This window comes from Anticarsia gemmatalis, chromosome 20 (genome assembly GCF_050436995.1).
Source record: "Anticarsia gemmatalis isolate Benzon Research Colony breed Stoneville strain chromosome 20, ilAntGemm2 primary, whole genome shotgun sequence".
NCBI classification, from domain to species: domain Eukaryota; kingdom Metazoa; phylum Arthropoda; class Insecta; order Lepidoptera; family Erebidae; genus Anticarsia; species Anticarsia gemmatalis.
The window spans coordinates 4,235,655-4,249,424 of NC_134764.1; the positions used below are offsets into that span (position 1 = coordinate 4,235,655).

General features: G+C 36.1%; 1 protein-coding gene across 1 annotated transcript in view; it reads right to left on the reverse strand.

Annotated features, from left to right (window-relative positions):
* Positions 1-13,770, reverse strand: part of LOC142981514 (uncharacterized) — a 73,363-nt gene that overhangs the window by 29,495 nt on the left and 30,098 nt on the right. Inside the window, exons 3-6 of the mRNA XM_076127495.1 lie at positions 9,644-9,813; positions 7,906-8,009; positions 5,634-5,836; positions 998-1,095 (exon numbers count right to left, since the gene is read on the reverse strand). Of these exons, the coding sequence (XP_075983610.1) occupies positions 998-1,095; positions 5,634-5,836; positions 7,906-8,009; positions 9,644-9,813 (575 nt within the window). The remainder of the gene's footprint in view (positions 1-997; positions 1,096-5,633; positions 5,837-7,905; positions 8,010-9,643; positions 9,814-13,770) is intronic.

Here is a 13,770-nt window from a genome sequence, read left to right on the forward strand (position 1 = left end):
GAACGCGCTAATCTCAGGAATTACTGGTCCGATTTGAAAAATTCTTCCAGTGTTAGATAGCCCATTTATCGAGGAAGGCTATAGGCTATATAACATCACGCTACGGTCATTAGGAGCGGAGTAGCAACGAAAAATGTTACAAAAACGGGGAAAATTTTGACCCATTCTCTTAGGTGACGCAAGCGAAGTTGCGCGGGTCAGCTAGTATTAAAATACATACAAATATTCGTAATGCATTCACACTTTTTTTTTCCTGCAGGACTAATGAGGTAAGATATAGCAATCAGTTACGTAACACTACACGCAATCTCCAGCAACATGTTGCCCGGCAATACAGCCTAGTGTACACGACACTTAAGAGTACTCATAAAAAAGTTAGCAGGAACAACTTGCCGAGATAATTATGCCCATTAGATACAGCCAGTGTTGTACTGATTGACTGCTAGATTTGCAACTTTCGCTATCCATTATAGCATTGTGCCGTCACAACACAAGTATGGGAGCAGTTTATAAGAAAAACTTTTTCTTACTATTCATAAATAGGCATAGAAAACTGTCATGTATATATTTGTAAGTTGAAAAGCCAGTTTAAATTCCTTGCATTACGAGTCAACTTTTAGAAAACAGGTAAGGTCTATGGACATAAAATTATATGACTGCAAAACATCATTGCATACGTTTAATGGTTGTTACTAAGTAATGCTTGATAAATGTACAATATCACTGAACTTTGAGATCTAAAGTCTATTAAGACTTCTAGAATCGTCCCCATTTCAATCTAGCTATCTTAACTTGATAACTGATCGTGGGGAACTCTGGTTAATCGTAATACCTTGAGACTAAACCATGTGACTAAAATATTTTGAAACTAGATCAACTTATACAGACAAGAGCTGCAGTAACTTTGATTTTCCTCGCAAATTAAAGTCGATCAAAAACTAGTTAGTATATGAACTAAATGGGAGTTAAGTAGAGTCTGTCTCTTCGCTGAACTTACCGTAACTTGAGTGAACATGATCCGATGCGAAGTGCAGCTTCCAGTACAGTCACTGCTGCTTGATACTGTCCCGCTGCCAGAAGTTCTTGCCCGACCACCTACACAAACATAACATATTAAAGAAAATATACACAAATAACAAAACAAACCAAAATATAGAAATATAGTTTAGTAAGTCAGGTTTTAAAAATAGGTGGGTCGTTAATTGGCTATCTGATCCGTCTTTGATTCTGAACAAAGATTTCGTATTCTTTTATTTGTAACTACTGGAATGCGGAACCTGAATTGAGCAAAAAAGGCGCCGTTTAATCTTAGATAATAACATTTTTGGGTATTGTTAAGGCCCCTGTTATTGTCGCAAGCTGTAATAACCTCCCGTGACTTCTGAATCACGGCCAAATTAGTCATATCGGTGCTCTTGATCTCAGCTTCCATGTCATTTACTTTTTAAACCCGACATAATAATAAACTAATGTATGTACAAAAAATGCGCATTTGAGTATCACCGGCGGATACAAAAACCGCGACGAATTTTTAAGAAGCCATTAAGTTTGGCATTACGATGACTCCAGTGAAACATTTAGCAAAACGATTTGAACTTATCTCTGTATAAAGCAATAATGTTGTATTTGAGAACACCCAAGCGGTTTATTACAAACTTAACTATTGAACTGAATTAATATTTAGTGGTTTGTGGATTTTTTAGAGCATTATTTGAACTTATGTTGTTCGTATTTCGTACTTTTACATCTATTGTACTACCTACCTACATAAAATGGAATGAAAGTTGATCATGGTGATACTTATTATGATAAAGTGATAGCGGAGGCTGTAATGCTAGTTTTACACACAAGACCAATTATGGCTGCAAAACAATAATGAGTAGAGAGCCAATAATAGCGCAACTTAACCTATGATAAGAGTTGATGGTATATAATAATAGTAATTTTCAGTATAAACTAGTAAATACGCACATTATCCATTAACGTAATGGAAAGCGCAAAAACGAGCCTGTGAGGAACCGACCTATACACCGTTAATGTTCCCGAGGAACACGAGCAATTTACAGATTTCAGTTCAATTGCGAATATCGAATGCGGTGAACGGCGGCCATTTTGTGGTAGTGCGACGCCATTTCGGCCATTCACGTCTGGGCTGCCGATCAACTGTCTCGCAGATTGTATGTAAATTCACGGGGGTCGGTCGCGTATTTATGGGCCTTTGATCACTCAGCCCCATTGTTTCACTGGTTAAATGCGCCGAAAAATGTTTCGATGTCGCCGGACTGCACGCCCGTGGAATGTATGCAAATCCCGCTCGCTCTGTGTATCGGGTGCTTAATATTGCCAGCATCAACCAGCTCTAAATGTGCCATTATTTGTATAATGATACGATTGTATTTGCTTCACGGTTTTTTCTTTTAATCTTTTAATATGTCACTTAATGTGTGCTTGTTTCGTCTAGAGACGTGAGAGGCTCGTTAAAAGTTTCAATACTACGTTATTTAATCTGCTCCATTCAAGATTGAGGTGGAGTTTATGTCAACACCGCATGTTTGTGAGATTGATATTTTATGGGAAACCGTGTTTACATTTAAAATATTTATATCAAATGTGCTCTACATTTCTGTGTAGCCTATTGGAATGTATGAATGCCGATCATAAAAGCATATTCACTAGAATACGAGCACAAAAGTAAACCAGTGGTTCTTGCGGAGTCTAATCATGGAACCACCAATACGTATGCATGTAGTCGCAGAAGGATAAAAATAAACATTATAAGAGCACATAAAGCAGTGGAACCGCGACCAGAGACTAGTAAATACATACAACGTCGTCCTCTATAGGTCAGTGTTTTTATGTAAATCGCATCTCAGCCGCATGTTCACGTCAGGGCTGAGGGAACGACTGACAATACACATATTTCCGGACGCAACGTTAATGGAGCGCATTATTTTGGCATCGAGTCGAGGTATTGCTGGCGTTTGTCCTGTCCGACGCACTCCGTGAGGTGGGAACGGGATTATTTTGTTCTGGCCAACTACAGAATTCGTATTGTTACATTTTAGGTATGACTATCGACTGCAGTACTAGTGGTCTTGAAAATAGGCACCACAAGTAAATTGTTTGACAGTAATGTCTTAGTTTTAACAGGTAGTTAGGTGAAGGAAATGTTTGCAAGTATTAATAAACTCATTGTTGTACAGACTTTAACTGGGTACCTATTTAGTGTCAGGGTTGCTTCAAAGCAGATAGAATACACATAAAAGCATACCTAGCCGCATGTATTGTAACAATGCTATCTTTAAAATAATCTGAAAATTGATTTGATTTGTCACAATCTCTTAGAAACCAAAGTTACATGTTATTGTATAAAGATATTTCCTAATATAAAGTTTTTATAAAATTAGCTAATTATATTAATTGAGTATACCTGCTTTGTATTTCGTAAACATCTAAATAAAGACGTAATAAGATCTCTGTTAGCCTGTCGCGCCCAGGTCACCAGTAGTTTCCGGGATACAAAGTCATTTCTTAACTGCAATTACAGTAATATTCAGTAATTGCACTTAAGAGACCTGCGAAAGTAAATGTCAACGCGATCTACGAAGAGAAAGTAACTATGCAGTTTCCTGTGATGTACTCGACATGATTATATCATTGGACTTAATAGCTGGTTGGGAAACGTTAATGACTGCGGCTAAAAGCTTTTTAAAACGAATACCTGTGGAGCAAAAATAGTTTTTGTTAAAGTCTACGACATAATTGGCTGCTTTCTTAAATCTATTGTCGAAGTTCCAATAGATTTGTGATTAAGACTCGGGATAAGAACTATTTTTCTGCAATTTTTTTCAAAAGTGATAACATTGTAATAGGGCCACGAAACGTAAAGGTTACATGAAAACTTTTACGAAGATTTCTTTAATTATGCAACAATTTAGGTTCGTAATTGATATTGTTTTTAAATTTCATATTTATTCTCAATAAATAAAAGAATTTTTAAAAGATTTTTGTTTTATTTTCAAAAGATATTTGTGTTGTAATTACTTTTTGACAGAACACTTAAAATTATCATGATTGGTACTTGATCGTACATTTGCAATGTTCTTGACTCTTTCAAGTTCCTACTTCATTTACTCCGGAAAAAGTATTTTTTGTTTATTTTACGATGTAATAACTTATGTAACTTTGATATCGAATATTGCGGTAATCGAATGTAAGAGATAAGGTACTTAATTGTTTCTTTTACTAAGTTACTTTGAGTCGGTTTGTAAGTAATGCCGACAACAACAAGGCGTTGAAGACCTGAATTTATGAAAGGACATTAATTGCCAGATAAAAAGTTATCATAATTTTCCATGGTAAGTTAACGGGAAGTGTCCACAAATAATAAAATTTCCAAAAGTTAACTTGCGCAATTGACTTCTAAAATGTAAGGCTGGCGCTAACAAGTGACTAGAGTCGGTTTTGCTGTTGTTGTTCAATAAATATTGTCGAACCGAACGTTCTGAACCGAATATGTGTATAGCAACTATAGCAAGCCTTACCTGCCAGTGGACATTTAGCGTAATACCTCTAAAAGTGGTGAAACCGGCAGATAAACCTTAATAAGTTTTGTAAAGTGACATGTTAATAAGACATCAATTGACATTATCAGATACTTAACACAACATTCCGAAAGGTTAGTTGGGGTCATTGTTATGAAAGTTGTGTTGATCGCGTGTTACCCGCAGTTTGGTAGAATTACCAACTATGATTTAGCTTATCTCATAACAAGAGGAAAGTGGAGTCCAATAGTCGAAACATGAAGTTGCTTGTTTAATGAAATCCTTGGTACAGCTTGCAGGATACTTGGGCACGCACCATTCTCGGATTTTTCATTCCACTAATGATGTTAGAAGAAAACTCAGCATAATAGCTTTTCTTCGAACATCATTAGTTTTTCAAAATAATTGAATTTCATAAATTCAGCTTTTATTAAAGAATAAAATTATGTTGGTACAGTTTTAGTGTGCAGAACACTATCATGTTCCATTGTAAATTTTTTGTGGAATTGAACTTAATTTTATTGCCCTGAGACATAATTCTACAACTTATGAGTTTACTTTTTAATTCATCTTTCTTTTGTACCTAAAAATCCTGACTAACGGATCTACGCTCTATAGCTTATAGCTTCTGCACGGCTGACGTTGATTCTATCCGTTTCCTGTGCCCAATATCAAAAGTCAAACTGTTCCCACACGCGGAGAGGCTTCGACCAACGATGGCCATTTAGTGGTAATTCCGACCACGTTGGACCAATCGTGACCTGTTCGCCCTCATTTTTAGTTTGGCGATGGGTTCCTACAATTTCGGAGCGCAGTACCGTATTCTCGATGTGTTGAACTCTCAGTTCATGTTCAGTTTAAAAATATTCAATATGTAGGGTTCATACAGTCAAAGGTTTTCCGTTGAGTTATACATATGGCGCAGTTACCTGCCTAAAAATAAAATACTATAAGGAGCACCTACTTTTAATGTTAACGCAATAAGCAACGATTTAATTAGGAAAAGAAATACGCTACATTTTTAAACTGTAGAATGAAATAAATGACTTCAAGTAAGAAATGAAGAAATGATCATGATTGTCAACTTACCGAAATAAGTACAAAAGGTGACTGGTCCAATTTCATAGCCTCTAGCTGGCGAAAGGTAGGTTCCAAGGTTGTTCTGAGCGGTGACTTCAGGGAGGCTTCCACTAGCGCCGCTAAGAGTTGCCTTGAAGAAGGCTCCACGCCCAGCCCTGAGCTGAACGCGGCCAGCGCCTCGCCGTGACGGCCTAGACATTGTAACGCTACACCTGAAATATAAACATAGGTTAATATGTGCACAATAAAGTATTATATTAAAAAAATCTATTATATTTGGGTATACTTAATTTTTCGATGTCTGTATTAGGTAATTTTACAAGCCGTGATTATGTGTACAATAGTAACAGAATTTTTCCAACACCATAAATATATCTCGGAAACAAATACGAAAACTGAATTTCTGCGTTTTTTAGAGTGTCTCACATTTTTGTTTCATTTTTTTTTATCAAGCGGGAATGAGACACTGTACTTGACGTACTGTATAACAACAACTAATCAAACACAGGACAATTCTCAATATCTCTTTAGAGTACAATTTCCAAGGTCAACTAGAATTGCGTCTATTGCTGACGGACATAACTTAGATTTTCTAGGGCTTTCATCCAATAAATTATTGGAGCTATAAACTTGTTCGTACTGACAACTGTTTTCTCTCGCAAAGAGAGTTTCACTTATTAATTTCATTCAGTAATTAATCTATGTTCAACACTACATAGTTCATGTCTTAATAAAACTTCCTTGTTGATTTTATGGCTGACATTTTGTAGTTGTAAAATATTATAAACTTGTTAAAATTATTATCTTGGTTAAAACTGTTTAATATGCGTTACTTAGTAAACGGTTAGTTTCATTACATGGTAATCATCATTCATTTATCGCATATTAAGTTATCAACGATTAAGGTGGCGTCAGATAGAATCAGTGCACTTTCGCATGGGACTCAAAAGGCCATTGAACAAAGACGTATTTTTAGACGATATAAGTATGCTTCATATCTTAAGCTTACCAGAATACATTGTGTGACGATATTGACTATAATATCCGGAAAAAATATATAAGTAGAGAGCTTAAAACAATGCAGAAAGACGGCTATTTTTTTGCCTTTAGACTAGACAACGTATTCAGCTACAATATAAAACATCATCTCCTGATACACGACATCTAAAAATCGAAAAGGAAGAAGATCGAAGAGAATAAATTAGACAAGATAGCAATCTCTAAATCAAGAAGGGAAAATTTTTCTTCGTGAAATCCCATATAAAAGTAACATAAAACAAAACAAAGTTCAATTAGTAGTATAACGGCCGGACAATGTGAGCACACCTGTCAATAAAACGGATAGGCGATAATAAACCTTTATGTTGAGTGTTTTATAGTGAAAGTGACGACACATACAGACAATAGACGAAAAAACATAATGCAGTCTCACGCAACACCCATAATGCGTGCACATAATGAATATGCAGAAAGTATATTAATATTCAAACAGATACGCAATTCACACGTTCTATGACGCAAATAGTTTGCAGCAAATTATTCCGACTTTGTTGGATTTATCGCCTCGGAATCTACTTCTTTGTAAACCATAGAAAAAGCGTCCAGCTATTAGTCTGTTACTGGCTAAATTATTTCACTAATAATTTTAATAAAATGACCAAAAGTGTTAGTTTATTTTCAATAGCGCAGCGATGCGTAAGTCAGAGTCTCAACAAACTATTCGCGTAATCCGAACGTAATATTTATGCAAACTAACTCAGCAAATGCATATTATTATCACGACTTTAGTCATTATATTCGTGCTGCAACATTGTCGTTAAGTGCAAACCGTGTCTTATAAGTTACCGAGACCATCAGAAATTCAGTTAATGTGGACATTAAGCGGAGAATGTGCACATTAACGGCTGGCTTTAGTTAAAGTAGATAATTTCAATTTACTCGAACGTTTGTAGTAATTAATGTCTATTAATTTACATCATAAAATGTTTAATATTCTGAGGAGGTTTGCGCATTAGTCCGACACACCTGGAATTATAGATGAGAGTGTGTGTGGTGTGGTTTTGATTATGCGGTAATGAGAAATACCACTGATTGGTCACAAATAAAGTGCAACATAAATATATTTGAAAAGAGAAATGAAAGAACGATGAAAATTCCTGTCGATGATAAAGTAGCTATTACTATTAAACATTTTACAATGCTAGATCCATCCATACTTTTAGATTCGAAATCCCATCAATATCTTAGTTGTTAATAATTTATATTAAATAGGAAGTCTTACCTTGTCTATAGTACGCTTTAGGCCAGTTGGGGCAGAGCTCCCGGGCGCGGGTCGCATCTTGTAGCGCTGCCGCAAACTGTCCCTGCTTTAATCTCGCCGCCGACCTGCGCACAAACTTACACGTCACTCGAGTATTTATGCTAATTACCATCATTTACCATTTTATTGAATCTAAAACTTCAAATACTACTTTCCGGACATTAGTGGTAGGGTAAACTAATACGTTCATAAAATGTATAGCTTCTGCTTGAGACTTTGGCCAAGTGGATGCATTCCTAAGTTTAATAACAATGCTATGAGTGTTAACCCATTTATTGAGGGCATGCAAAGTCCCCAGCCCGCACTTGGCCAGCGTGGTGGACTCAAGGCCTAACCCCTCTCTCATTACGGGAGGAGACCCTTGCCCAGCAGTGGGACAGTAAAGGGTTAAATTTATTTATTTATTATGAGTGTTAACCCAGGTTATAGACTAGATGACTGTCAAAATCAATTTAATAGTTTATGCTGGAAATAATAACAAATATATGTATATGTTCCTTACAAATTTGACAGTTATTTGTAAGAGTTGACAGCTGATTATTTCAACATCCCTGCAATAATATGTTGCATTGTGTTGTTGACTAATAATGAGGTGTTAGTATTATGCCTGTTACCAATCCATTGCGAATTCTGTTGCAAAGGGTCTGGGCGATATTGAATCGATATCATATTTCATGTACATCCTCATGCCCGTAATTACCTACGTACAAGGTTACTTTGTTGATGTTGTAGGTGTATGAAGTGTTTTAAACTAGCTGCGACTGCCCGCAGGTGAAAATTGCCTTTTATTGTACCTTTTTTTGTATTTTTATTATACCTGCCTTTAACTCGTCTGACTAATTAACTTGATGGAATTTGGACAAATATTTCAGTGACAGTGAGTTTAAATGCTAGTATCTAACGGACCTATTAGAAAGCTTCTCAAAATCTGCGGAATCGATACAGTTGTCTTCATAACATTTACTGACCAAAAGAAAACAAATGACAAACATAAAATCTACAGAACAACAAGTTAAAGTTAGAGAGCCTTGTATGCAAAGTTCGCGGCTGGCGCAGGAAAACAACATTCAGAATTTATAACATCAGTGACCCGAAGGCTATGCAGCTGACGGTGCTCGGTTTGATACAGCTACTTTATTTTGTAAATATGCAGAATTAGAGGTATAGTCTATAATACATAATTACTTAATTATAATCTTTTAGCAACCACTTAGTAATGACCCTTTGGTGTAAGATTCGCAGCTGAAGAATGCATACAAAATGCAGAATTTAGAACATCTGCGACTCGTAGGCTTATACAACTCACAGTGGTCTATTTGATACAACTACTTTATTTTGGAATTACACAGAATTTTTAGTCACTAGAGGCCGCCCGTGAATTCATCCGCGTGGAAACCCTTCCCGTGTAAATCTTGATCCCTCGGGAATGCCTAGATAAAAAGTAGCCTATGTGTTATTCTGGGTCTTCAGCTACCTATATACCAAATTTCATTGTAATCGTTTCAGTAGTATTTGCGTGAAAGAGTAACAAAAACCAATACATACTCACAAAATTTCGCATTTATAATATAAGTAGGATAATCTAAATAAACCTGCGCAAAAAAGCGCATGACAAAGATCTCTAGTAAGCGGTCAGTCTGTGTATAAAACATGCGAGCCAAGGCATTAAGTTTCGAACTGTGTTTTTTTCAACACTCACCTGTTACTATAAAGTATATGGTTGGCAGGGTCCAGGGTCAGGGCGTCCGTGTAGAGCGCCACTGCGGTGGCGAAGTCCCCGGCCTGGCAGGCTGCGTTGGACGCCCGGACCTTCTCCACGAACAGAGCCCGGGACGCCGCCCCCAGCGACGCTGAGCCTGTTGGCTCTACCTGTGGAAAATATGACCTATTTAGAAAATTAATAAGTAAGTACTAGTTACGTCTCCAAATACAGATTAGGGTTTGTTGCTGTTTCTTTTATGGAAACGTTGCAACGATACAGGTTAATTTTAAAATAGGTTTTTAAAGTTAGTTAACAATATTGTGGATTTCAATTACAGTATGAGTAGGATCATTGCTATTTATGGCGATATAAAGATCTCATATAGAATTACTAGATAAGGCAAACATTTAAAAAGGAATATCATACAAATGTATAAAATGTAAAAATTATCGCGATACTATAGCACAATCAGATAGATGCAGACGCAACTTTTTAAAGTACACTAGTTTTACACTCTGTCCCTGTTTCGCGTCCCTCCTTTCAGACTTGACCTAGGTATTGCAGCTTCTGCAATAGATATATTATAGGGATCATTTATCCGCGCTACATTGCTCTCGGCACGTCGTAACTCATAACCAATCAATGACATATACACGTATTTATCCCGTACAGGAATTAATATTATATGTTCAGGTACTAATAACGGTTATCAGTTACCCTTTAATACTCTAGCTTTCCTCATTAATACAGAATTACCGTATAATAGAACATATTGGTCATTGACCATGTTACCGACGAAAATAATTAGCGTTCAACATACTTACACCATCTCATTACGCGAAATTACCGTAAATGTAATATTCGGTCTTTTACACTATTATTATCACTCTTTAATGAAAACGGTAATTCGTATTTAGTGCTGACCAATATTCGGTATATTAATAAAATATCCTTTAATGATATACAAAATATCGTAATTTTGTATAGCAGGGGACGATTTTTAATAAACTATTTAACCCGTTTTAAATTTTCCTTTGATTGTCATCGGGGTTTGTTTTCTGTCGAGATCGGCAATTTTTGGATGCGTTCAAGGTGTAGGCAAGGTCAGACATGTCGCTTATCATTTGTAGGTAAGTATTTATCTAATTTTTGATTGCATATTACTATACCAAAAAATATATATATATATCTGCAGTAAAAAGTTTTGACAGATCTTTCAATAAAATATGAGAGCTCGGTAAACACCAGCACATTCTTAAATTGTAAATATCTTGTGTAATCGCCGCTTTGTGAGTATAAAAGTAATTTGACTCAGTCCCTCAACAACCTGCGTTTACGCCAAAAAGGATATGTAATGAACGATTTACATGCGTGCTTTTCGATGAGATTTCCAATTACTCGATTCGTACGTGACTTTTAATGTACGTTATCGATATTAAATTCGATTTCTTTCCTCCAACTGCCATACATGGAGTTCAAAGCTTACAATCGCTGTGGGTTATAAAGTTCTCGATATTAATTGGTTTGGAACTTAATTACTTGTTGAATTAATGTTTTTATAGGCCAGTTCCAATGTCGGTTTGTCCACACTATGTCAAAGTTACATAGTGCGGTACTCCGGCTGCTATTCGGTTTATTACACGGTTTTAAATCGTAAGTGATAAGATACGACATTAATAGATACTAAATTACAAACATGCTTATAACATGTTCACTAAGTAAATGTGTAATAAACTGTTTTACAATCTTGATACTAAAACATGAAAGCACGCATCGCCACGCTTTTTATGATGTCAAACTCGAAATATTCGGGACAAAATAATGTCCTAAAATTAGTATTCAAACAAAATAACCAATTTATAATATAACAAAAACAAACACGTCTTTATTAAAGAGTTCTAAGAAGTTACACTGTGTTGCGTTTCATAAATATTTAGAAGTCAAAATATTTGTGATCCTAACAAAAGCATAAAGGATTGGACGGTGCCGACGTAATAATAGTAAAAAACTACAAATGACAAACTGCTACTGAATTCCTAAACCCTTCTATGGTGGCTGTGAGGTCGTTTAGTCACCGTGTTCCGTATAGTAGCGTTTGTAGAGCACTTCAATGTGATTCTGTTATATAATATGGTGCACATCTAGACTGATATGGGCTAATATTCCACAACAATAGCAAATTCGAAAGAGAGACAAAAGAATAAACTTGAAATTAGATAAAAAGTATTATTACAAAGAATATTGATTAGCATAGCTTTTTAATTAACAAACATTCGTTGATTTATACTAAAAGATCCAGAAAAGTAAGAAAGTTATATCCAGATGGATCACGTACTATACTGTAACGTAAATACTACCACTGAACTTGGTGTAAAATAATTTGCAATAAGAAACTTCATTAAATATTTAATTTAAACAGAAAACAAATTATAAGATAAGACTGCAGCGTACCAACAAGAAACATACAAAAAGGTTCAACACATCGAGGTTCATAAACTCAATCAGAGACCCCTAAAAATAAAGTATTTTAAATTTGAAACGGGCGAGGAGGCGTGAGGCGCATTCACCACCTGCGCTATCTAGCCGACCGCATCGGAAGCGAGAGTATTTTTTTCTCACGGACCGCATTCTCTTGCCTCACCGTGAAACAACCAACCATTGATCTTCCCCTCTTATGCCCTATACATTACCGCGCCACGCATTCCACCACCTTACCCAATATCAAGTAACAGAGTAATGTATATCGCAAGAAAGTAAAGAATCGGTATAGTGCATTTCTTGTTGAAGGCACAGAGAGCGCCCTTTTACCTATGGCCCGGTACACATGGTGCTTCCTCATGAACGTGATCTTTGTGCTGTAACAATGACGGATTGACTTAAAAGGGCATTGTTTAATGATGGTGGCGATGTCTGTAAATATGCCCGCTTTCTGAATACAGCAGTGGGAAAAATACCAAATCCTGAGTAATCTACTGTGGAGAATTCAAAGTTGTTTGCTGGTTGCGTTACAACTAATCTATAGTTTTGATGTGTATTTCAATCTTGGCTTTATAAAGTTTATAAAAATATGATAATAAAAATAAAAAAACATGCAGACCAACTCTGTATTAAGCTTTAAACGCTCTATTTTTCGAGCTCGAATGTCATTTAATCGCTTTGAGAAGTCAAATATTAGTTTCAAAAACAGTTAAGTTTGAGTTGAACTTGAACCGGGACCAAGAAAGTATCAGATTACTTAGCCTTAGTGAGCGCTAACGCTTTGTGCCCCATTGTGTGTAAGGGCCCTTTGAGTTGCGTTAAAGATGACGATCGTTTAATTTTCATACAGTGAAACATTCGATAAGTATACCATATAGGGTACGTAAGTTGGCGTCCCATCATTACGTGAGCGTTTATCAATGCGCTCCCGTGGCGCGTAGGGCGCGTACTGCGGCGAACAGTGCGTACCGCTCGCATCGCTCGTATACGCACTGGTAATGATCGCCGATTGTTTCGGCCATCTTGAAATATGAGCGACGTAATCGAGCCTTATTCGCTTTATTAAAATTTCGTTTAAACAGGCGCCTGATAACCGTGCAGCGGCGGATTGGGTAATTATTTTTCTTGAAACGACCTTTCATTTATCTTGTAACGTTACTTTTAAAACGAAAAGATGTGGACCGCCCAACGACGCTTAGTGGTCGTCATATTGGAAGAATTTTTAATATCGCCGTAGTTAATTAAAGTGTGTTTAAACATTATCCTTCGATTTATCAAAACGTTGCGGCTGCGAGTAGATGCAATACCGTGTAATGTAAATACATGGTCGTTCAGTGCGTAATGAACATTAATAATGAACACTCTTATCCTTTTATAATATGCATTCTGCCATGTTTAATGTCGCGATGCTCAACGATTATCATTTTTCATTTATATCCTTATCTGATGGGTTTGTCGCATTCCTGATGTATAATGATATTGTAAAAACTAAGTATGAGAGAACTTATTAAGTACTGTAGACTATAATTTATTTTAAGTTGCAAATTACAATTAAAAAAGAAATAACCACTAAATAAATGTAAAAGAAGACTTTGTAATCGACAATTTTTCATTGAATATGGAACAGTTCGATTTTATTGAACCTT